The 25,159-nt window shown below is 34.3% G+C and overlaps 1 protein-coding gene across 1 annotated transcript; it reads right to left on the reverse strand.

Moving 5' to 3' along the window:
* On the reverse strand, positions 1–24,931 carry Med (Smad/Smad4 homolog Medea). Its single transcript, XM_085956625.1, has 12 exons — positions 24,624–24,931; positions 24,192–24,445; positions 18,183–18,357; positions 16,670–16,915; positions 12,827–12,991; positions 11,441–11,569; positions 10,682–10,966; positions 9,994–10,163; positions 9,491–9,582; positions 9,239–9,407; positions 8,301–8,436; positions 1–4,568 (listed from the first exon to the last, which is right to left on the reverse strand). Exons 1-12 carry the CDS (start codon positions 24,679–24,681, stop codon positions 4,369–4,371), a joined length of 2,079 nt encoding a protein of 692 aa, XP_085812751.1. The 5' UTR covers positions 24,682–24,931; the 3' UTR covers positions 1–4,368.
* Positions 24,932–25,159: the final 228 nt, after the last annotated feature.

The raw sequence follows: 25,159 nt of genomic DNA on the forward strand, positions 1-25,159 counted from the left end.
CACGTGGCATATGAAAATGCAGACTGCGCTGGATCTGCCACGAGCATAAAATGACGGAGGAGTTATCAACAAGGCGGGAAATGTAACGCATCCCCGAGGCCAAGCAAAGAACTGGACGGCCGAAACTGAGAATGTTGGAATACACCATGGGAGATTTAAAAATGGTCGGCCAAAGCAACTGGTAAGTATCGGCGATGGATTGTCCATGATTGAAAAAGACTTTGGAGGCCAAGAGTTGTATTACCATAAATGATGATAATACTGCTAGTCTTTCGTGTTTGCATAGATAATTAGTACTCAAAACAATATTTACTTGATTTCTGTTCAGAATATTATAATTAAATGACAGCTGTCACTATTGTTTTAATTTCGCTGTCAGGGATGCCACCTGTTACTCGTTATGCTTTTTTATTTGTTATGAATTTTTAGGTGTCCGAAAATCGGCTGATTAACACATAAATAAGCCCATTTATTTTAATGAGTACTACTATGCATAAGACCCTTAATTTTAAGATTAGGATTATCAGAGACTTTTAGGATTTTTTATCATAATAAATGGCATTTAATTTTTTTTAGATAGTATGTATTTTTTTATAAATTAGACTGGTCGATTTACATTGCAATCAAAACTCCTACTCCAAAACTAGTCAATAATGTATTAAATGTTACAATAACAATAATAATAGCAAATGTTTACCACGAAAATGTTATGACAACAAAATATTTGAGATCACCGAGACAGTATATCAACCGCGCACTTCTCAGCAACGATTAGTAATATTTGTACCGTATTTACAAATTAATAAAGCAACAAAACTAAATATAATATGGCATTACTAGTTAAAACTGTACTTAGGATAAATCATTAAAGATGGCTTCTTTTTGGATAATTAACGTGGGAATTACTTATCAGTGCAAATAAAAAACATTACGATAAATCTGTACTTTAATCGTTACAATTACGCGATTTTTAATTAATTACACATCTATCTACACTACAACACCGTCTAGATAATCCTTACTTTAATAGAAATTAATTCTACGACAAGTATGACAATCGGTATTGCAATTTACATTGGATGATAATTATTAGTGGTGTTGAAGAATTTTGTGCGATCAACATTTTAAACATTTCTCTTCGAGAGCCATATATTTTTTCAGTCTCCTGACAAGGATTGAGATATTAATCTATTTAAGCAGAATAATTATTAAAATTAAATTGTTATAAATATTATATATACAAAAAAATAACACTATAATTATTATCCGCCAACAATAATAAACAAAATAAATTACAATTTAATTAGTACATAACAACAAAACTATGACTTCATTGCATGAAAAATTAAAACGCATTAAATATACATAAAATAAGGCTGCCATCTAGAAAAAGTGATAAAAATCTATATATCAATTAGTTTCCTATCACATTTTGTAATATTCTGTTCATTTAAGTTTATACGATTAGTTTTCCGGGCTATATATTCTTTATGGGCTACGTTGAATTTGTGAGAGGGTTTTTTTTACTCCTTAACGGGCTAGACTTATTTAAACATTATGGCTATTAATTAATATTATTTATACGAATTACGTGGCTTCTTTCAAGCGCATCCCACTGTAAATTGATTTCAAACATCGTAAATACACGTCGTCCCCGGTGCATACCACCGGCGAAATATAAAAATATTTTTAATCGTATTTGTACCAAGTCGGTGAATAGAGTAGGTATGTACTGTCGCAGAACGAAACCTTCCGGTCCCGTCGCACGTCTACTGTACGCAAACTGACTGAGAACCGTCCCGCATACATTTATACCATTATCACAATATATTATTCTGTTTCGTAAAGAATGCGTACAGCTAAATGTTATTGTTACATTTGGTATTAGCGGAAACAGTAGGTAATATTTAATGTTCTAACTTAATGTGAAATAAATATCTGGCTCGACACCGGTCGGATAAATATTCTGTATAATTCATTTGTTATATGATCTGAAACAAAAAATAGCTGTCATTTAGCTTCGAAAAATTTGCAAATATCTTTTGAGGTGAATTTGTCATTGAAATATACAATTAACAGAAGCTGCTCAAAAAAATGCGCATTTTCGTTTCATTTCCCAATATGGCCACCGTCGACGATCGCAAACACTGAGACATATTATATTTCGTTAACATCCCGCAGTAATCCTACATTCGATACCCAATTTTGAAAGAATTTAGCACCCCGTTTTACTGTCTACATTTCTCGTAAATCTCAGTATAAATTTTACAGATATTTTGAAGAATTTTTCACATTCTAGCAATAATATTCAAAGTCTTTTTTTACACTTTTCTACAAATCGAATATAATAAATTGTTTTTTTTATTCATCACAATATCAGTTCAATTTTACATACAATTTTCACTGGACACTTGCAATAGTAACAATATATCGCTCGGATACAGTTCAATCAACCTTTTCAGCGATTGAAAGAGTGCTACCCTTTAATTTAGAATGACTACCTATTCCACAATCTCTCACTTCTTTTGTTTAAAAAAATAGCCCTATCTGATGTATTTATTTCAAACGCAGGCAGGAAACCAAATAATAGTCCATTATAAATATAATCACAAAAAAAAATCAATTTACTGAGAGCGTTCATTCATTAAAAGGGTTAAATTAGCATGCTGGGTTAGCTGAATGGCCAAACATTTCACACACTATCAAAATAATCTGTTAAAGAATCATTGATTTGGATGAAACTGATCTCTTTTGGGATACTGTACTAGACATGTAAACATGTTCAAACGAATCGAGTATTTCGGGCAATTAAACGTGCCTGAAATTAATTAAAATCAAATTTTGCCGCAGTTAATATATATATTATAAAATAATTGGCATGCGTCCAAAGGATTATGGAGCTACAATCACGTTGAAATGCAATCGGCTGCCAAAGGTAAGACTCGTATAATTCAGTTATCCAACCCATCATGTTTTCTCCCCCTTCAAGATGAACGCAACACAAGTGGGTACATTTTTAAGCACGATCGATTTGTACGGCGATTATTATTCTATGATATTAGGGTTGTAAGGTTTTTGAAAGTCAAATATTAGCTACCAGAAATAAGCGTATTTGATTAGTATACATAAACGGATGTTGGACATTTTGGTTTTCAAGTTTTGTTCTCCGTAGGTTAGGTCAGGTTATGTCTATGGGCAGAAAAAGTTGAATGTGCGAGCTATCAGAGATAAACAGTCTCATCAACGGTATTTTGTTTCACTTGACAACATCATTTTTACCGTGTTTATATTTACTAGTTATGGGCCTGTTCTGTTACTGCCTAACTTAATTTCAAAACAATAATCTTATATTGTACTTGTGAAAGTCAATCCCAGATATATGTAACAAGACACATGGTGAAAATAAACAATATTACCCCTCTTAGCACACCAGTTTTTGATGTGAAAACATGTTCCCGGTTGAGTTCAAACCATTAACCTTTCGATCTACAGCCAAGCAGTATACCCCCAGACTCAGATTGGCATAAAATAGTTCCTGTTATACTTCAATATTATTCAGTATGACAATGTGAATAAAATAACCCCCACATTCTGACTCACACCACCAACTTTTCAACCTGCAGTCAAACGCACAAAATAGCGCCCCTTGCCAACCTTTCAACCTGCAGTTAAACGGACGAAATAGCATCCCTTGCTACTCATAGTGTAGAGTTTAATATTATATATTTTAGAAATTTCACTTCAGTCACTTCTGCTCGCCACACATACTATTTTTATTGGGTGATGGTGATTGATGATTGTATGCAATTTACGGCTGAGGAGTTATTTTAAAAAATCTGACCAAGATTACACCTCCAAATCAATATCAAATCAAACAATAATAAGACTTTCTAAGAACACATACAGTGTTGATCAATTAAAAAATAAAAATAAATCAGAGTAAGTTGGTTTTTGAAAACTCTAACTGTCAAATTTTCCTTAAATCATGACTCCGACATGATTGCCCTGAATTTAAACTTTTATCCGCATACAAACAATTAATAATACGTCATAAAATACATTCTATCCATCCCCAACTTACACAAGTGTTAGTTGCTATCACCCACTAGAAATCGGTCTTATGCTGGGCAGCTGAAGGAGAAAAAGTCCAACTTTCGTATGTATATGCTTACTAAAGAAATACTAGTAGAATTTTAATTAAATTTAATCAGAATATCAGTGTGAATTTAATGGGAGGGGGCACAAATCGATCGCGGCAAACACGCACAACTATGCACCATTGTCAGACTGCACCGTGGGTGCCATCGTGTCACTGTGAGTGAGCGAATGTCAAGGTGGCGTGGTGTCTCAAAAGAAGCCTAGCAGTTCCTACTCCATGGTCCGCGGCCCGTCTATGGGCATGGTGTGCAGCACCTCGTCCAGCAGCTGCAGGGCACGGTGCAGGTGCACCTCCACCCAGCAGGGCGTCTCCTTGATGGAGGTGCGCGGGTAGTCGGGGCCCCAACCCTTCACGAAGGACAGCCGCACAATGCAAAGCCGCCGCAGGTCATCTACGCCTATTCCCGCTGCTAAACAACCAGAAATATAAAACAGACAATGAAGTTTTTGATAGATGCATAATGTATCAAGACACTTTCTCCAAGTTTGAAACAATATTCACAGATAGACAGAATACAGTATAATACTAAAACACATGTTTTATTTAAGGTGATGTCTCTAGGTAAAGTTGTTATCGAAAAATAGCTAGAAAAGTTTATTAATCGGTAAATATATATTCAAAAGTAATGAGAAAAATAAAATAAAAAATTAAGATGTATCGTGGAGTTCTATATACCAAAAATACGTGTCAAATTCGGTACATTTCTATCGGGTGGTAAGAATGAATGACATAAGATTTATTATCAAAATTACGATAAAAATGTACGTAAATCTATTACCTAGGGAAACGCTAAACGTTAATTGGAATTTATTATATCCTTATATCTTTTTTTTCAAATTTAAAAAACATCGATTTAGAGGTTAGAAAGCATGCAATTAAAATCGAAACATCTCGGTTCAGACTTAATTTATCGCAAAAAACGCTTAGCGTTTCTATTAAAAATATTATTTAATAATTTTTAGGCTAGTTATTTAAATTTAATCTTGTATTTTTGTATATTAACGAATCGATTGTAAATAAAATGAATATTTGACAAGACTTTATCGACATATGCTGCTAACGCGGAAATAAATCAAACTATTTTTGAAACAGTACTTGCATAGATTAAAAAATACATACACACACACATACATTGAAAATAAAGGTTCGCCAGGTACGAAGACAAAAACTGTGTTAATTCTGCTGTCAATAATTTTTGTTTGCGATATTGGAGCATATGTCAATGGACTACATATATCAACCTCCACTTTCTGAAATAGTGTTGTGTAATTATTTCAGATATTTATTACTGTTTTGACGTACCTACCTTTTATAAAGCGATTTTAAAATAAATATAGTTTCATAATAATATAAAGAAAGCATACGAGCGAAAATGCCTAAGATACTTCTGACACACATCAAATTTAATCTTTGTCTAGTAACTGTACAATTTATCCATATTTATGTTAAGTGTTTAAAATGTTATAAGTAAAAAAAAAATCGTCTATTCACGTGGTAGTCGCGAAAATTATGAACAATATACAATGTTAAAAATAATAAGAATTGTTAAAATTTCTAGTCACAATATTATTCAAAGACAAATTAACCCGATCAAAACAGCCTCGACAAACTTCCACTTCACTAACTTTTGTTCTATATGTTTATCCTGGATACAGCGGCAAACACATTTTGAAAATAGCCGATATACTGGATTATTTGTTAGTTTGGGTAAGTTTAAGTTAGATTAGGTAATCCTAACAAATAATCCAGTATATAGGCTATTTTCAAAATGTCTTTGCCGCTGTATCCAGGATAACCGACTTGTACCCTAACTTTAATTACATACATACTATTGTACTATATTTGGGCCATCAAACGTTCATTCCTGTCTACGGCCTTAAAATTATTATCTACGTGCCTATATAACTGTATGCCGTCCTGTCAAAAAGTGGAGGTTGATAATTTAGTATGTAGAAAATAGAAGTTATTATTAGTCTCCATAAAATATAGGGTAAACAATTCAGTGAATGAACACATAAGAGGTGAATTTGAAAATAAATTAAATTAAAAACGATTAAATGAACTAAGAAAATTATAACAATAGGTAGGTACAATAAATTGTGTATAACCGTGGTATTACTAATTTTATGCCGTGATGCTTTGATAGTTGAACTTTTCATAATATTTGGATCACTATTTAGTTGCTCATTTATCTGCTACATCATAAAGTCGTAAATATTGTTTTTTTATGAAGCAATCATAAATACAAAAAATTAAGATCTACTTTTCAATCATAGTAGATACCTAGGAATATGGTATAGGTGTTGATAATTTTTAATTATTTATTCGAGATCTTCAGGGAATTACAAAAGTCCACACCTAGAAACCACTGGGCCAATAAGGTTTCTTTTTATATCTCCAAATCCATTTCACTTACACATTTATAGGTAAAATAAATAAAACTATCTTTTATTTTATCTTGCACTGTTCTTTAAAATCGACATTAGATTTTTTCAAAGAAATAACGTTCTGTCTTTTTCTTAGAATATTATGTAATCAGTGGTGCACTTACTTCAAATTCTAAATTTTTTTCTTACGTTTTACAATTTTTTTTTTAATTTGTCACTTATTTTGTCCTTGGGTTTGCTTATCAAGATTTGTTCGCATGTTTATTTACGTTTTTTCTTACCTCCAACTTCTTTTTTATTCAATTCGTTGCGTGTCTTACTTTATTCTTATCTCAGATATAGTTAGTTAGTTAATACAAACCGTCCACTCTGTGGAGGCCCATATGAACCCATTAGGATCGGACATGGTTGAAACGAAATGAATTGGGATGTCTATATAATATCGACATTGTCATAATTATAACTACAGTCGAACTCGGTTATTACAATCTCGGACATAGCGAGATCTCGGATGTAATGAGGAAACAGTCGTTGACATTTGGTATATGATTTTCTCCGTACATTTTTATTCACTGTTATAACGAGATACTTATCGGATATACCGAGCTAAAATACTGGTAATGTGTTGATCGTTTAAAGACATTTCGACCCTAAGCAATAAAATCCGATCGGACAGGATGCCGCCGGGGACAGATTACGTTTATAACACTAGTTAAGTGTCTAATTGTTGTTTTCGCCGACAATAAAAATACCTATTCTCTGATATAACGAGTACCGCTTATAACGAGCACATTCAGCCGGTCCAACCTTCCTAGTAATAACTAAGTACAACTGTATATTCCTTATTTTGTTTAATAATAATTCGAATGGCATTTGTTTTGCTATTCATTTCATATCATTCTTTTATTCCACCTCTAGTAGAAATTCGATGTAATTGTCAATTGTACAAGATTAAACTCAATCTTATAAACATTTGTACTTAAATGTTCATTTACTACTATAAATGAATTTTACTGTAGAAAAATATTTATATTAATTCGTATTGACAACGTAAAAAAATCTGGTTCATTGACTGGACAGGATACCCTTGTATTGCCACTGTAAAAAAAACTACGGTAAACAAAATGTAAAAATCATAAACACTTTAAATCAAATCAAATAGACATGTAATGTTTATATAATATTTTATGGGGAAAATATTAATTGTAAATATTTTTACATAGGTAAGTAAATATATAATAAATTTAAATGCATTTTTATCAAGCTTATGATTTTTAATATGTGGCGACACACAATATTTTATTTTATATTTTATTGCCATCTGGTTGCGATCGACGAAAGTTTTTAGTAACACATTTTTAGAAATTCATGGTAGATGCCTGTAGATGCCTTTAGATGGCGTTGAAGTCACATTTGATCGTAAATTGAGGCAAAGAATTCGCCTTAACATACTTAGTTTGTTTACAAATGATGAATTTGTTTTAAATTCCACAATATTTAAAATAGCATCCACATTGGCCTAGTTGGATGACCCCGTTTCTGAAACCACGGATTCACCCCAATGGCCAAAAAAGGTTTGTTCTTTTTCAATATGTTTGGTCCAGTACAACTCAATTTCTTGGTAAAAAAAATTTTACCCACCCGATTCAGTTAGTTCGAGAAGGACAAAATAATTTGTTGTGAATGAAAATGACTTGTTTTAAACTGATAAATTATCCAGAATCAAAAGGTTTGTCAAAAAGGGATAGGCTCACATTTGTTAATATTGGAGAGAGAGGAGTGCTGTGGAGTAATGTGGCCAGCCACGGCGGCCGCTTGAGCAGCAGCAGCGGCTTGAGCCGTTGCCGCTTGAGACTGCATTTGATGATGGCACTGGCGCAAGTCGAACACCTGTAACAATTCAACACATTTACTACAAAATTAAGGCCACTGTCCAATCCCGCTAGATATCTTAAAGATTTATTTGTAATCTTTCTGTTGGCTCAGTTTGGCGACTCTTGGACAGCATTAAAACTGTGTTTAACCATTTCTTTCAACACATAGCTATGCGATTGCCCTTGACTGATGTTCCACGATCTAACATAACTAAAGACAGTGAAACAAATTAGAAATGGTAACGTAACCTACAAAATTTTATGGATAATTTCATTTCAAAATTCACAAAATTGGGATAAGTTAATATTATTGACAATGGTCATTTTATTAGTGAAGGGAAAGAATTTTCTGATACTTCTCGAATACGCAGAATTAATTGCAAATAAAAAAATGCAATAAATTGATTATCCATCATTCACAGAATATGTACAACAGATAAACGAATCTCTTGCATTGTAAAATGTTTCATATTATGTATTACACTAATGGTCAAATTAGGATACTGCTCTCACCGTCTCATATAAATTTAGAGTAAAGAATAATAAACTATAATTTCTTTCTTAATTTATGCATTTTGATATTCCTGAATAAACATGATGTGATGAACTATACTTTTGCAGACAGTTCATCTGTTATCTCTTGACAGGATAAAAAATATTTTGGTTGGTACCTTCCGACTTACTCAGCATTCGATGGTGTCAATCATCATGCCAGACAGACAAGGATCATGTTGGTTTGAGTAATATTGACCATAACACAGTCTTCTATAAACAGACAGCGAAAGCTACATAATATAATAAATAAAATAACATGTGACCTTTATACAGGCGCTGGGATAGATCTTGTGCACAGCGTCACCGGGTCCTCGGCCTGCCTCCCTGTCCAGGTAGTAGCTTTGCACAAACACTGAGTGGTCGGAGAGACATCGCAGCCAAACGTCGCCTTCACCTCGCACATCCAACTGCACTCCTTTGCAGATGTGCAATCTAAACATATGCAACATAATGTAAAAAAAGGGTACTTGTACAATTATGACACTACCGATTGCTTATTATTTTGATAGACAAACCTTGCTCTTTCACTTTGTTCCGTTCTGTGGACGTTGCTAAGAGCGCCAAGACAAAATCTATTTCCACCGGATGGATCTACATAACCGTCAACCTGTGAAGTAAATATTTGAAATCAGTTCAAATATTAAACGGGTACAATATACATACATAAAAAATTTTCATAGTATTATTGTTTCGATGCATTTAGTGCCAACTTGCGCGTTTGGAGTCGTTGGCCATTAGATATAATTAACGTGTTATTTAAATGTGTAATTAAAAGGTTAGCAGTGATGGAGGGAAATCGTCATTGAACTTCCAAGGTGGAGCAAAATCTCCGCGAGTCTCCGCAGAGTGTAAGTTTTCTTAACAGAATTATTTATGAGGAACAGTTGGCACCCATTGAAACCATGCTCAGAATCCAAACACAAATCATAACTAGAACCATATTGTGTTATTTGTCAACTATGTATAGATTAATTTCCAATCCTGATACTGTTGAAAAAAAGCACAGATAATGACTTACAGTGACATTGGGTCGACTGGAAGGTACTTTGAAGGTCTCCCCGACCTGAATATCGAGTTCAAAGTAAGCGACAGAGCACCAGTATTCTGGTGCGGGCTGAGTGGAAAGTAGGCCTCCCCCGGTGCCACCTGAAGATGACCCATCAGAGCCTACGCCGCCTGAATGAGGCCCTGTTGAATAAGATAACATTTTACTATGGTAAAACATTTCCATTGTAATCTTATGAATTACGGTTACCTTACACCAGATAGAGAATCACAAAGCATAATTAGTTAGTGTATTTAAAAACAAGACATTCTGCATGATTGCATTATCTTCAGATTTTATCATTATATTTTCTCGAACGTCAGTACAGACACCGATTGGTAGGCTTACCATAAATCCTGATTTGACAGGAATTATCCCGGTTTGATAGGTCCCAAAGTCTTGACTGTTTGTCACTTTGTCCCGGTTTACTTGGTTCCCGGTTTGGTAAAAAATTATTATGGTACCTACCTATCAGGACTTACGAGCGTTTTACTAATACAAAACTATGCAAAATATGAATAAAAATCTACATTTTTTTTTCAAATTAAATTTCAATCATACATCACTTCATATCCCTCACCAAAGCGTTATTAATTCGCATTTGTTACACCATAATATTACGAGAATGAAATTGCATAAATAATTTGACAAAACAGCTTACAGAAGGAGTGATGATGCGACTGTCTCTGTACGTCGGCAGGGGGAGCGCTGTGTGTGTATGTGAGGGTGTTGGTGCCGGTCCAGGTGGCATGCGCGGCGTGCGCTGATGGTGTGGGCAGAGGGAGAGGCAAGGGCAACGGAGGGGGCGCGGATGAAGCAGAGGTAGACGAGGAGGGTGCAGGGGGAGGCGGGGCAGGATTAGTTCCCGTTCCTCCTGCGTTGGTGGGGGACGAGTAGCCGTTCTGCGGAAGGTGCCTTGGAGACACTGGAGACGTGGCCGACGATCCTAGAATAATGAATTTAAAGAAACACATATATTTATAATATTACAATTTTGCTTTAGTCATTTGGAATTTGTTGAGTACAGTAGTTACTGTAACGTAAAACCGAGAAAACTTTCCCATAGTGATCACCAACACGTGTCTACTACTGTCTGCCACGTACAAATATCACATCTTTAAAAAAACACAGCTGTAAAATACTGAATTTTAAAAATCGACATTGAATAACTTATTAATTAAAATATTATAGAGAATGAAAATTAATTGTCATTTTATTAAAAAAAAAAAAAAAAATAGACAATGAAATAATTTCGAAAATATTAGTGCATAAAAAAACAGTGGAAGAAAAGAGACCTTTCTGTACTACATATTACATATTTTAAAAAGATCCGATAATTCAGTGAGTGAAAGACAAATTAAATAATTTACTCTTACTGAAAATTAAAAAGAAATGAAATAAACAAATGAAAATAACAAACCTAGGGGCTGTGATATTTGGCCATCGGAAGAAGAATGATCTGAGGTTTGGAAGAAAGAAGAACTTCCCGACTGATCCAAAATGGTCGGGCACGACCCGCCCGTTAGACCCATCCCATGCGTCATACCGGCTGCAATAATTTACAAATCATAGCTTCGTAACGAAATCATAACAAAATAAAGAAAACAAAACATAATAATAGGTACATATTCCATCATTCTTTAATTGAAGATTTTCTGACTTGCAAGCTGTGTATTGGCATACTTAATGTACTTTTACTTACGTAATACAAAGATTTTTGTAATGATAAATAATTATAATTTAATAAAAAAGAAACATACATAGTGAACTCAAAGATAAAAAAAAGACAACCCTTCATTTACAACATAGATTTGATGCGACATAATATTTTAAATGTGAAAATGCATTCATATTTCAAGCATGTATGTATCTACAATATTAAATATTTAGTTTTATTGTCTGAGTAAACAAAAGTGAAAAATTAATGTTTGTTTCATAGATTTCTGACAATCCTTCATATTATTACACTAACGGCTCGTCTTAGGTAAGCGCGTTCGGCGGCGCGTTGAGCGGAGCGCGCAACTCAAACGTATAACCAAAAAAATTTTGTCTACGAAAATTTTCACACACGGTTATACGTTTGAGTTGCACCCGCCGCTCAACGCTTCGCCGACTTCGCCCACGTAAGACGCCCAGTAAGCAAACTTGAAGAATGCATATATTTATTTAATGTGTAGACACACAAGCTCAATACAGAGATGAATGAATAATAATATTAAATAATTTGTAACAATATTAATAAACACATCGCATGTTCTTTCTCGCTCAAACTAGGTTGCCAATTTCAACATCATTGTATATTATATGTCTATCTTTACTACTTACATTTTTCTAAATATGGTTCTGTATTGCGCTAGTATATTTACAGGAGCTTTCCATAGAATATCACTTTTCAATACAAGAAATAAACATAGGTAGCTGAAACAATTACATTTGAAATAATTACTCTTCAATGAATATTCATCTGTCAAAATATTATTTTGAAGTCGCTTACGATCTTTTGATAATACATGTTTTCAACAAATCGTTTAAAACTTAAGACCCAGCAGTAACGCATGCTCACATTTGCTTGTAAAATACAATTCATAATTCCAAAGATTTTAACTGTCAATATAATGAATTTTGTTATATTGTATTAAAAAAGTACAACAAGAGCGTTAGTGAGAAACTGTGTTAAAGTATCACTTTTAAATAAAGGACATCAGAAAAGCGAGATCGAATACATATTTCAAACAAGCAATCAAATTTTTGTGACGCAAATAAAGGGTTGGAAAAACAAAGAAAAAGCAAAAGAAAAAAATCTCACGGTGCGCCATTCTAGTGGGCAGCCATGTGGCACGCTGGCCATCTTGAGGCTCGGACTTGGCGGTCAGCAGCTGGGCGGGGGGAGGGGCGCCGCCTCCCCTTCCTGTCCCCCCTTCAACCCCACCCATGGCATTCATCACCCCCATTGGACGGATTGACATCATTCCTGCTCACGCACCATAATCGCAACAAAATAATAAATCATATAAAAATAATAAACAAAATAAAAATGATATAATCTCTATTTAAATTGGAATATACTTGGTTGATAGAGCAGGAGATAATAAATAACACATATTTTCTTACACATACAAGATAAAGGTGGTGAAAAGTGTGAATCCATCTTTGTGGAAACGTAAATAATATTATCTCAAATGTATCCATATTTTGTACAATTGAAACAAAATATATTGGTCTTCAAAAGATCATTTCTCTAAACGTTTATGATTTCAAATGTATTAATTGAAATAATAAACATGCAGTTCCCCAACATGAAGAATGGACATCACAAATTTTACAAAAATATATAATCGCACCAGCAGCACCACCTAGCATCAGCTTATGGGATCGCTGCACTTTACGACGGCTGTACGTTAACACAAATCGCAGAACCTCGCAGTCGAAGTGTATATTTCAGGAACAGTTTGGATGTGGGGATATATAACCATCAATCAGCAGCTCGATCAAAATGACGACCAGTCGGAGTCTTTTTCATCGGTCCGCAGATTGTTGGACAAGCAACACCTCCCACCAACTTCCAAATTCCTGTGATTCATGGTAACGTCTAGCCGTCATAGTGTGTGACAAACTATGAGGTCAACCCTTTGTAGTGAGGAAATTAATAATCTGACATCTACCTTACGTCACTAGGTTAGAGCAGATGTTTATATACATAATATAGTGCCTGATACAAATGATATCAGATGTTTTCCTTTTCTTGCTTAAAAATTAAATAAAATAAAATTACTACCTCAGTGCAACAACCATTTGTCAAAATGTCAATTGAAGCTCCTAGTTTCAAATCCCCCTAAAACAGTATTTGAAAAATTTTCAGTTGAATATGTATTTATTTAGATCGATATTTTTGTTACCTATATGATGGCCGAAGATTGAACATTAAAAAATGCTAAAAACTGTCAATACATAGGGTAGGTGCTCCTTTGGTCAGCCAGCTCCAGTAGTCAGCCATGCCAAACAAAACATTGTATGTGAAGTAAAGTAAACATTAAATTATTTAATTTATTTGACCCAATGCTCGGTCACCTAATAACGATTATTGACAATAGTGTACTGCCATCTGTGTTTCGAATGAGAAATAAATTTTAATATTTATTTAGTTGGAGTTGGAAGTTCGGAGAGTGAGTACGTGTTTTTGACGTTTTGGACGAGTTGACACAGTGCTCGAAAATACGATATACTTCAATATTCTGTGATAATTTGTTCAAGGTAAGTTTTCCTTCTACTTAATCATGATATATTTATTATGTTTTAGTGTAAAAAGAATGCATTTAAATAATATTAGTTACTTTTTTAAAGCGGCTGCCTTTAGGGTCAACTTTTTCCGAGTTTTCCAAAAGTCAGCCACCCGGCCGACAACTGGATTATTTGATAAAAAAATATATAATATCGCTTGGTATTGAAATGACAAGCTAATGATGTTCTCTAATCAATACAATTAAAAAATATTTATTTTTCTCAAAGGATCCTATAGTCAGCCGCTTGTAAAAGTACTATTATACTGGCGGCCGAGAACTGGAGTTCTCAAATCCTTAGGTCAGCCACCTTTTAAGTTCTTCATTTAATCATTGTAGATTTCTTTCATAATAAAAACAGCTACTTGTATTTATAACGAGATCTAGTTGATAAATTGATTATTTGTTTTCAGTTTACAGATATGGAGCCAAAGAAGCGTTTGTTGCGGCAATATGACGAATCTGAAACGACTGAATCAAAAAAAAATACTGTGCTAGAAGACATATTCTTACCAACCAAATTTCTCTCTTCCTTCACCTTTTTCTAGCCATCTCTTTTACCCTTCCCCACTTCCAAGCCCATCTAATTCCAAACAGAAACTTTCAAAGCCCAGTGCGATTTCTTCGAGTGCATGGAGGTTGCTTAAAACGAACAAGGAAGCTTTAAAAATTAAAAAGGCTGAAGAAATAAGAACGAGGAAATAGGCTCGTCAGAAAGCGGGAAATATAGCCAAAAAAACTAAAAAAAGAGCACTTTCTGTAAATGTTCTAAAAGAAAATAAAAGTGTTGCAACTACGGAGATGATACCCAAGAAAAAGCTGAAAGCACGTAAAGAAAACAGTGAAAACTCTGTTCTATCTTCTGACGATGCTGAGTGCGAATATTGCAAACGAAAATTTTCACAAGGTACATTAGGGGAAGAATGGATTAAATGCGTGGTCTGCGATGTGTGGTGTCATGTGGCATGTGCTGATGCAGACACGAACAGTTTTGTCTGCGATTTTTGTACCTAAGTAGTCGTAGTTTTCTATGTTTGTAGTATGTTTTGCAAGTTTTTTTATCGTCTAACAATAGTATTATACGTACAATTTTATATAATAAGTAAATATTTTTTACCTTTTTTAATAAAATTTGAGTACCCAAATTAAATAGCCCTGTTTTACTAGCATTATCGTAAGAGTATAATAATTCAAATCCTATTTAGAATCAGGCGGCTGACTTCTGGTGCTGGGGTGGCCAGAATTAGGAACATGGTGGCTGGCCACTGGGAAATTGGGTTCACTTTACAAAAACAATATTTATATGCTAAACTCCATGAGATATAGACATAATAAAAAATGTCAACAACACTTCGTTAAATTTCGCTTATTACAAAAAAAACACAAACACCCAATGTTATTTATAAACATATTACATCAGTATGCACTTCAGTTATGTGCTAAGTGGCTGACTACTGGTACAACTACCCTATGATCCAAAATTAGGGTGAATATCAAAACCCGCTAAAATGGTTAGGTGTGCTTTTCAAATACCCTTAAAATGGATAAGCCAAAAAACTCTTTAGAATGAACGAATTAAATAATAAATACATAAAGTTCACAGATTTAATAAATATGAGTTTTTCTCATTTTTCTCAAAACTAGAGTCCGATTTCTATAAGCTGGCGTACACGTCATCACGGTTCTTTTATGAACTAGTGGAACTAAATTCCTAAATTCCCCCCGCTTCAGGATCTTAACACTGCATTACGTCCACCCCCCAACAACTCCATCGTCAATGCGACGCGATAACGTGTACGCCAGCTTATAGAAATCGGAGTCTACCTAAAATCGTTTTAGGGAGTTTCGAAACTGGGCGCTTCAATTTTCACTTATTTCTAGAATCTGTGGAAGTTTAGTATATTGATATACTAAATTAATATTCCCAAGAAAGAATGGTACCATTCATGTCAATTCATTCACTTTATTGGTATAATGAATGGGTAACAAGAAAAACTCACTGATGTCATTTAATTGTGTGTAAACTCAAATTAATAGTGTAACAGGTGTCACCCACCCAACAGTAAAGTAGTAGGTATCCGTCTCTGAAGCAACGGGTGCAGGTTCAAATGACATAGTGATCAATATTTTTTTCAATACTGCAGTGAGTGGATAATTGGTTTTTGAAATAAGTATATGGAATTGTTCGCGGCGGCCAATTGTACGGGTACGATTAACAAGAAGTGTTGTTTAGTCAAATATTGCATGAGCAAACCATGTGGATAAAATTTACAAAACTGATATGGTAATCAGAAGCTCTCTGTTGACCATTTTGTCAAGTAGTGTACCTTTGCACTGAAACAGTAGACATGCTGACAAAGGATGGATGTTACCTTGGCCCTGCTGCAAGTGCAAGGCGTACGGCTGGTGGTGGTGGTGCGGCGAGGTGGCATGATGCTGGATGGTCTGGTGCACCATCTGGTCGGTGGGGTCGACGTCCATCCCACTGGTGGGCGTGGGCCCCCCGGGGGCACTGCTCGAGCCGCTATTGCTGCTGCTACCACCCACCACCGCCCCCGCCGTGTACTCGTCCTTCACCAGACGGCTCGGCCCCGACTGCAGGGTCAGGCCTGACAGATCTGCGAAAACCTCGCACTTTTACTTCTCGGCAAACTAAGATAGTTCGATCTTTCCAAGCGATTCAGCATTTATTTGGTAGTAATTCACGATCCTCCCACGATTTTCCCATTACAAATTCGCAACCCCTCTATTTAAGTACAACTTTTTCAGTATTACACAGTTCCTTTTCTACCATCACCACACACTATTGACAATAGTTATAACATTACATAAGCTCAAATGTAAATATTTGGTACTCATACTTGATTACTGGTTTCGTAAAACAATTTCTATATCATAGTGATAAACACATTTTATTGATCAAGAGCATTCAATCGAGGGTTGCTTGTATAAACCACGCTGTAGTCGCCAAGAATAAACCCACCTAGAGTGGAATGTATGGTGTTAAGATTGTGAGTTATCACCATGGTTATTATCCTAGACAACTCCCCTAGAGTAACCGAGGTGATAACTCGCTAAACTCTTATGTGATACATGGAATAAAGGAGCAGGCATGCCTACAGATTCAGCCAACGTATTGCCCATTATTTGTCTTCAAAGTATCATAGTTCCGATGTTTCAAAAAAAAATAATAGTCAGGTGAAAGTTGATGGTTTAAAATAAAATAATATTTCTACTGAATATAGAACCTACTTCAACTATTTTTACCACAAAAAAATACATTAAATAATATACCTATATATTGCCATTTACCCAACAGAATTCATAACAGCGGCAACACTCGGGAATTAATGTTGATTTAAACTTGACCTGTAAAAATTAATCTAATTATAAGAATTTTTCAAACAGATAGTACAAATTAATTAACTCATCCATCTGTAATTATTGAAATTACAACCCGAGAAACTAGTGACACCTTTAAACGGTACCTATTGCAATTGCAATAAGTCAATTGTGAAATTACTCATCCAATAACTTATGCTAATGTATGAAAATTAAATAAGATAGTTTCAGAGATTTGTGTACAAAAACTATTAAAATTAACTGAACATAATCTATTAATATTAAAATAACAGGATAAGCCAAATAATATGCCCCAACCAATTTTCGGGTGTCACTTTGCAAGACTGTCCAAGAATGCATCATTATTCGCTTCATGTACAATTTCAGTACATACATACATATTATGTACATACAATAGCTGTACAGCCTGATAAAATTAACTCCTGAATTACTATGCTGTATTTTAACATGAAAGATCTCTTAAATTATTCTCGTCATCTAAAAAGAATTATGTGTCAAAGATAAATATATGAATTGACTTACCGATCCCAGGCGATACGACCCGTTCATAATGGTATGGGTTTACACAGACGCTGTCACATTTCAGATCGAAAGCAAATTGGCAATATTTGACATGTTTCAGCTCATTCTTGTGGAGATCGGGCCACCGCCATATGCGTGCGTAAATCACATGAGGGAAACCCTTACGCCCGGCAACCTAAAATAAATGTCAACAATCGAGTTCATGATAGGTACCTACTATTGACAATAAATAAATGTACAATTCATAAATTTGATATCAAGTGTCATATTTGTTAGTGATACGATCTCTAAAATATAGTAAATTTACATGCTCATGGAATGAAATTGTAATAGAAATAGCAGAAAACAATAAATTGTGAACTTTCACAATTGTATGTCATCGTAATAGATTTTTGAGCTGCGACTGTGTCTCCTTCCTGATTTTTTCCTTGACGTTTCGTGCTCGTTGCAGAGGCCATTCTCAAGAGATAATATATTTAAGTGTACTGTAACGTGTATGAATGCAAAGAATACTTTGGGTACATGAATGCTTAGCCGAATCCTCTTTGACATATTTAAAGCGAACGGTAAAGTAAGTAAAAGAGGGTTCGTTTTAGCATCGATAAATCCAAAGCTAGGTATTCGAATCTGGCGACCGCGGCATGCGATAGCTGACACTTATAAAGACGTTATAAGCATAATTGCGTATAATAGCAGTAGTGTCCCCTGCTGCAGTCGGCGTGATCAAACGGTTAGCCTAACAGTACACTACATTATCTCTTGAGAATGGCTTCTTCAACGAACCTGTGAACCTGAAATGTCGAGGAAGAACATAGGTACAACTCAAAAACAAAAAACAACAATAACCTCAGAGTAATAATATAATGAGAGTGGGTTTTGGTCGGCAAAATGAAGATGTGTTTATTGCGTATAACGCACAGTAGAACTATTTAACTATGAAACGTTATACCACCATGTTGCTTCTCAGGACGGCTACCAAATTTTAACACAACATAGTTAACCTTTTCTACTAAATTAACTTAAAATAATTACCACAAACTTTATATTTAACACAAAAACAATAAATTTCAGCAACACAGCAGTTTTTAAATGACTGTAATCATCCAAATCAATATTTACCGGCGACATGTACAAAAAATATTTAATTCAACCTTATAAATTCTATCCTACTCTAACGCATATCGAATGATTTCTCACTCGCACTTATGGTTCGTTTTGTGTTCAGGCCTTGATAATAACCAATCGTGAAAGTCTCATGCAAATATACCTACATAATACCTCGCTTACACGTGCATAGATTTACCTGCTGACAGTACGTATTATCGCGGCCATAACAAGACAATGCACGTGTAAACACGTATTGTCATGCAAGTTGCAAGATTGCATGCATGAATCAAAAAAGTTGGGAAGCTTCTGAATTTTCATGTGACGATGTTGTGATTTTTTCGATTTGCGCCTGCGCAGTAGAACGATAGTGGCGAATCTGCCGGCAAAAAAACCAACTACACGGCGGAGAGACTCATTTTGGGGTTAACCAATTTTTACGACCTGTCAAATAGTACCATAAAATGACATCGCGTCTCGCTTACTCTTGAAAAATGAGATTGGAGAGACTTTTATGTGTAAACAGTTATTGTAACGATAGTTTAAAATACACACTATTGTTGCCAGTAAATCCATGCACGTGTACAGGCGCTATTATGTTAAAAAATGATGGTTAACTCTGTTTTTTAATACTTTCTTGGGCTCTATATTACGACCATACACCCTGGATAACGTCAGATTTCTTTGTTCAATACTTGAAAGCATCTAAGCGAGATTTTTTGAGCATAGACAATCATCGAAAAAACCGCTATTATATGGCGAAAACGCTATTATAAGCGTAGACAATAAGTAAAAATATAAAAATCATTTACAATGTAAGTATAAAATTCAAACATTTTAAATTAATAAAATTCGCCGTTTTCAAAAATCAGTATAGCATAATAGAGTTCGCCAATGCATTTCATAAAATTTAAATAATTATAAAGTAACCTAAGTAATTCGTGCACACCAAAGCGAATTATTCGCAGCGAATATTCGCCAATCAAGCTAGTATTGGCTTACGGGAAAGAGCACGCGACGTTCAGATTTCGGAAGGGAATTAAGTTATTATCTTACAAAGTTTAATATGGAGCGCTGCGATTATTTGACGTTACGGTATCGAGCATTCAAATAATATATCAATAATTTTATATTATCATTGATACAATTATTTGTCTCCGACACTACCATCCATTCGCATTTACCACGTCAAAATAACCCGAAAAAAGCACCCGCATCGATATGGAAGGCCCGGTCAAAAGAGTCTCAAAAAATAGCCAAATATATGACAAATTGATGGCTTTCATTGTATCTTTTGATCCCCTGCGTGAATAAATGTTACGTTTGTTCATTAACAACAGGTAGGTAGGGAGCATTACAGCGGCATTGGCTTTTTTTGAGACTCTTTTGACCGGACCTTCCGTACCGATGGCGGGTGCTTTTTTAGGGATATTTAAAAGGGGTACTTGGTGAATATTCGCGTTGGTTTGTGCGAGCCTTAAACCTTCATATAAAAACGCTCTCAATAGGTAAGTAGGTATGCGAAAATAAGGAACATTTTTCAAAATAACGTTATAGATAACAATATTTTATATATAAAATTGAGCCGTGTTAACTAAACGACATTGTTATAATTTCAGATAATTCCGACTCAAATTTGATCAATAAAATAAGAAATACGAGTGAAAATGGCTTGGATGGCTTTTATTTACTCTTTGATTAGTGATTGTTCTTATAAGATTGTAATATTTATATCCATAGTCAGTATTCCGTATTAACGCATAACCGAGAAAATTGAGATTAAAAAAAAATACGAGGTTAGTTTGGTATAATATTTAATATGAAAGATAACACGCTTCATGCATATTTATGATATGTATATTATGTCGAAAGGTAAGTTTTAAGTAGGAAAAGTGGCATTTTAATGAAAACCAGTGACGTTTAATTTCAATCAGTGTGAGCCGTTTTATCGAGGCTATTTGACCGGGCCATTTGTTTGTGGAAACGAAATGTTAAATATCATAAACTGGAGCCTGTTTTATTTATTAAACACTTAATTAAATGAATACAAAATAAATACGGAATACTGACTATGGATAAATATTATTATCTTATAAAAACAATCACTAATCAAAGAGTAAATAAGAAGTATTCAAGCCATTTTCACTCGTATTTCTTATTTTATTGATTAAATTTGAGTCTGAATTATCTGAAATTGTTATCTATAACGTTATTTTCGCATACTTACCTACCTATTTCGAGCGTTTTTATACGAAGGTTTAAGCATGAGTGTCTTTGTGTCAAAGGTTACTTTATAATTATTTAAATTTTATGAAACGCATTGGCGAACTCTAATATGCTATACTGATTTTTGAAAACGGCGAATTTTATTAGGTAATTGAAAATGTTTGAATTTTATTCATTGTAAAAGATTTTTATATTTGTTCTTATTGTCTACGCTTATAATAGCGTTTAAACCATATAATAGCAATTTGTCCGATGATTGTCTATGCTCAAAAAGTGTCGCTTAGATGCTTTCAAGTATTGAATAAAAAAATCTGACATTTCTCTGCGGTGTACTCTCGGTAAATTGAGCCCTTTCTTGGAATGAAAAGGTTTGACAAGTCTTAAAATATTCAAGGTAATAATTTAGCTCGAAAAAAAGTGGTATCATTATCGCCATGAAAAAAGGATAAAATAAAATAGACTTGATCTGTTTTGAGTTTAAAAGAAGAAAAACTGTAAAAACCAGTAAGTTGGGAATAAGAATTTTGGATATTTATTTCAGAAATAAACCATGACAGCTTAGCCACTTTATAAAGATGTCATCATAATAATAATTTATTTATGGCTAACAAATTGGTTCCAAGTAATAGATTATGTAAATTAATTTCTTAGAACTATGACTAAGTCAATGTAGGTAGACAAACTTTATTATTCATTATTTGGGATGGAGTATTGGTATTAAATAATCATTAGCAGATGAATTTTTTATACCTACTCATAACTATGCAGCAGTTGTTCCCAACTAGCGATTCTGTGAGAATTTGGAAGAGCTTACGAAAAAAAGGAACAACTAACCGGCATTCTTGCCTACTAAATACACATTACATAATATTTTTTGATAAACATTAAGCACATTGACTTCTTAATCTGCAGACCGGCTAACTCCATTTGGGCAAATTGTTTAGGAAGGAGAGAAAATACAATAATGTAACTATCAAGCGGAATTTAACAATTCCAAAAATGGAAACTTGGAAATTTTTTTTTTTTACAAAATAAGCTGCACTATGATTCAATACACTACTTTAGCTTCCCTTCTATACATAGAGAAACTTTATATATGAAAGGTTATATGTTTGAGTTGCGCACGCCGCTCACGCCCGGGCGAACGCTGTCCACTCAGGCCGTACACTAAGATGCGTGCACATTAGCGACTATGTCAATCGAGTTTACAACCTAAATAAAATTTGTGAAATTAATGATAAATAAATTGGTGCATGGTGTTTTGTTCAATAAGTAAATTACAATTTTCGCTTATAAGTGGAGTATATAAGCTCCTACAAAGTAGAGGTTATTTAAACATGAAGAGGAATGTTTGTTAAGTCATTCTCTCAACCCACTAGGTTCATGCACTGGATAAAGAAACACATATTGAAAAAATATTTTTTGCGACTGACAACATGGAACCTGCGAGCCACCATTTCAGAGACGGGTGTCTACTAACAACGCCACTACTGACATGTTTCTAATTTTACTAATAATCTAATAAATTCAGGACTAGGTACTATTGCTATCAAAATTAGCAAATAGGAGATGCAGTACTAAACAATGTTTGATGAAAAAAAAGGGCCAAGAATGATGGTCTTACGATGTTATCCATTATAGTCAAAAAAAATTTAGCTAGTCAATTGCCAAAACGAATTTTGTATCTCTCCTCATTCATAAGAACCATCTATAAATAATAAAAATACTATAGGTGCTTTCAAATAATATAGTATCCCATTTTTGATTTCCATAAATATTACATCGGCGGCCTTCGTTGCGTGAGGCACTGGCCTTTCATCCGGGGGCTCTGGGTTCAATTACCGGTGATGTCACAATATATTCATGTGATTTTCTCAAAGCCTGGATGTTTGTGATTGTTTCACTTATATTATTAACTACAATACTGTCGTTGAGCCACATGGCATGTTGTAGTGTTAAAAAAAATAAGAATATATTATCGAATATCGAGGGAGAGCGACAATGATATCTGTGTTCGTAAAGTGACAAGCTATGTTGTGGGTACTATAATAATTAATAAGTAATGGTTATTGTAGAAACTAGGAGTGAAATTCGGAATTATTTGCCGATATAAAGGCACGAAAAATATCACCATGGTAGGTAAGCAGTTTTTTTATAGTATCAAACTGTTCTGTAAATTATCATAATATAGGTACCTATAAAATAGTTTTTTCACGTAAGTAAACTATTCACACTTTACACCCAAGAATTTTTTGAGGGGAAAATAATATACCTACCTAGAGCTAGATGGAAAGTAGGTAGCTAACCAATCAACCTCGCATTTGCTATGACCGTCCCTGAATGCAAACCCATTATCCATGTTTAAAATTAGACTTAGGTACTACTTACTCTCCGTAAATTATTGAAAACCCAACTGTCAAAATGTTTTCTTTTTAAAAAAAGTTTACCTAAATATTGCATTTTTAATTGAAGCAATTACATTATGATCTATTTACTTTATTCTGTTTGCAAATTTTAATCTGACTATTAAGTTAGTTAATGTTTTGATTAGTGATTTTAATGATAAACAACAAAAATTTTAATTCTAATTATGCATGCGCTCTGCTAGAATGTCTCCAAATTAAATTTCACTGTTGACATTTAGCAGTGCTTTTGAACTGGATGAACAAGACAACTCACTTGTAATCTTCCATCTAGCGTTCTCTGGATGGTGACACATTTGCTAGGATGGGCTCCATTTGTTGTTATTGCAGTTATAAGAGAATCCAATTCGTCCCGTTTTTCCTTCAGCTTCTTCACTAAGGACTCGATGGCCCTCTTGGCGAATCCTTCACTCTCTCCACCTTGCCGGTGACACATAAGAGAGTGGACTATGCTGAGACATGCGTCAGCTGACGTTGGGGCATTGTTGGTCATTCCGCTCATATCTCTAACTGTTGGCAAACAAACGATAATTGAAAACAAACTCCTAAGTTCCCTAAAAAACGCTATAAAAATAACATAAGCTTCGTAAATTGTGTATTAATCGAACAAAGAAATTATTTGTGTATCGTGACAGCTCAAATAAGCGCCGACCGAACACGCAAGCCGGACGGATAAATCGACCGATACCTTCTTGTGAGGGTACTCCTGGCGCATAAAGGTGGCCCCCGCCTGATAATCCAACCATTATCCTGTCAAAAACGTAGCTGTCGATTGTTGTTCGCCCCCGAACTCATCAGCGCACCAATATCATTCGGTTATTATTGGTGGCATTTTGTGCTGTAATTATTGGAAGGGATCGCCGACAACACCTTTTCTAGGAATTACACGATTGTATTTATATTTTTAGTTATGAAATAAACGTCAGCGAGTTCCTCAGGCATTTGTCCCGGGTAGAAATTAATGTATATCGAAGAAGAGAAACAACGCTCACAAGGAAAATGGCAACTCGAGTAACATGAAGTTAGTCACATCACAGCATTCCTGATTCGCAAAGGCAATATAAAAAAAAATATAGGTATTTTTACGCCTACATTTTTGATGAATGCAATATTATTTACTTTACTGCTACGTTTTTTTCAACTAACAGGCGTTTTTGTAATATTCATGAAATGTATGAAAATAATGAGAATAAATTTTTACTCATAAGTAGTAGGTAATTGATA

The sequence above is a fragment of the Rhyacophila brunnea genome, unplaced genomic scaffold, assembly GCF_057557595.1.
Source record: "Rhyacophila brunnea isolate RB1 unplaced genomic scaffold, BYU_Rbru_1.0 scaffold_6, whole genome shotgun sequence".
In the NCBI taxonomy this organism is placed as follows: Eukaryota; Metazoa; Arthropoda; class Insecta; order Trichoptera; family Rhyacophilidae; genus Rhyacophila; species Rhyacophila brunnea.

What these genes read in the sequence shown, in the direction of transcription:
- Med (XM_085956625.1), bottom strand. Translation starts at nt 24,681, where the DNA reads ATGGTTGGATTATCAGGCGGGGGCCACCTTTATGCGCCAGGAGTACCC. An exon ending in CCAAATATCACAGCCCCTAG is followed by an intron (nt 10,967 to 11,440) that starts GTTTGTTATTTT and finishes TCATTATTCTAG; the next exon opens with GATCGTCGGCCACGTCTCCA. An exon ending in GTCGCATCATCACTCCTTCT is followed by an intron (nt 10,164 to 10,681) that starts GTAAGCTGTTTT and finishes CTTATTCAACAG; the next exon opens with GGCCTCATTCAGGCGGCGTA.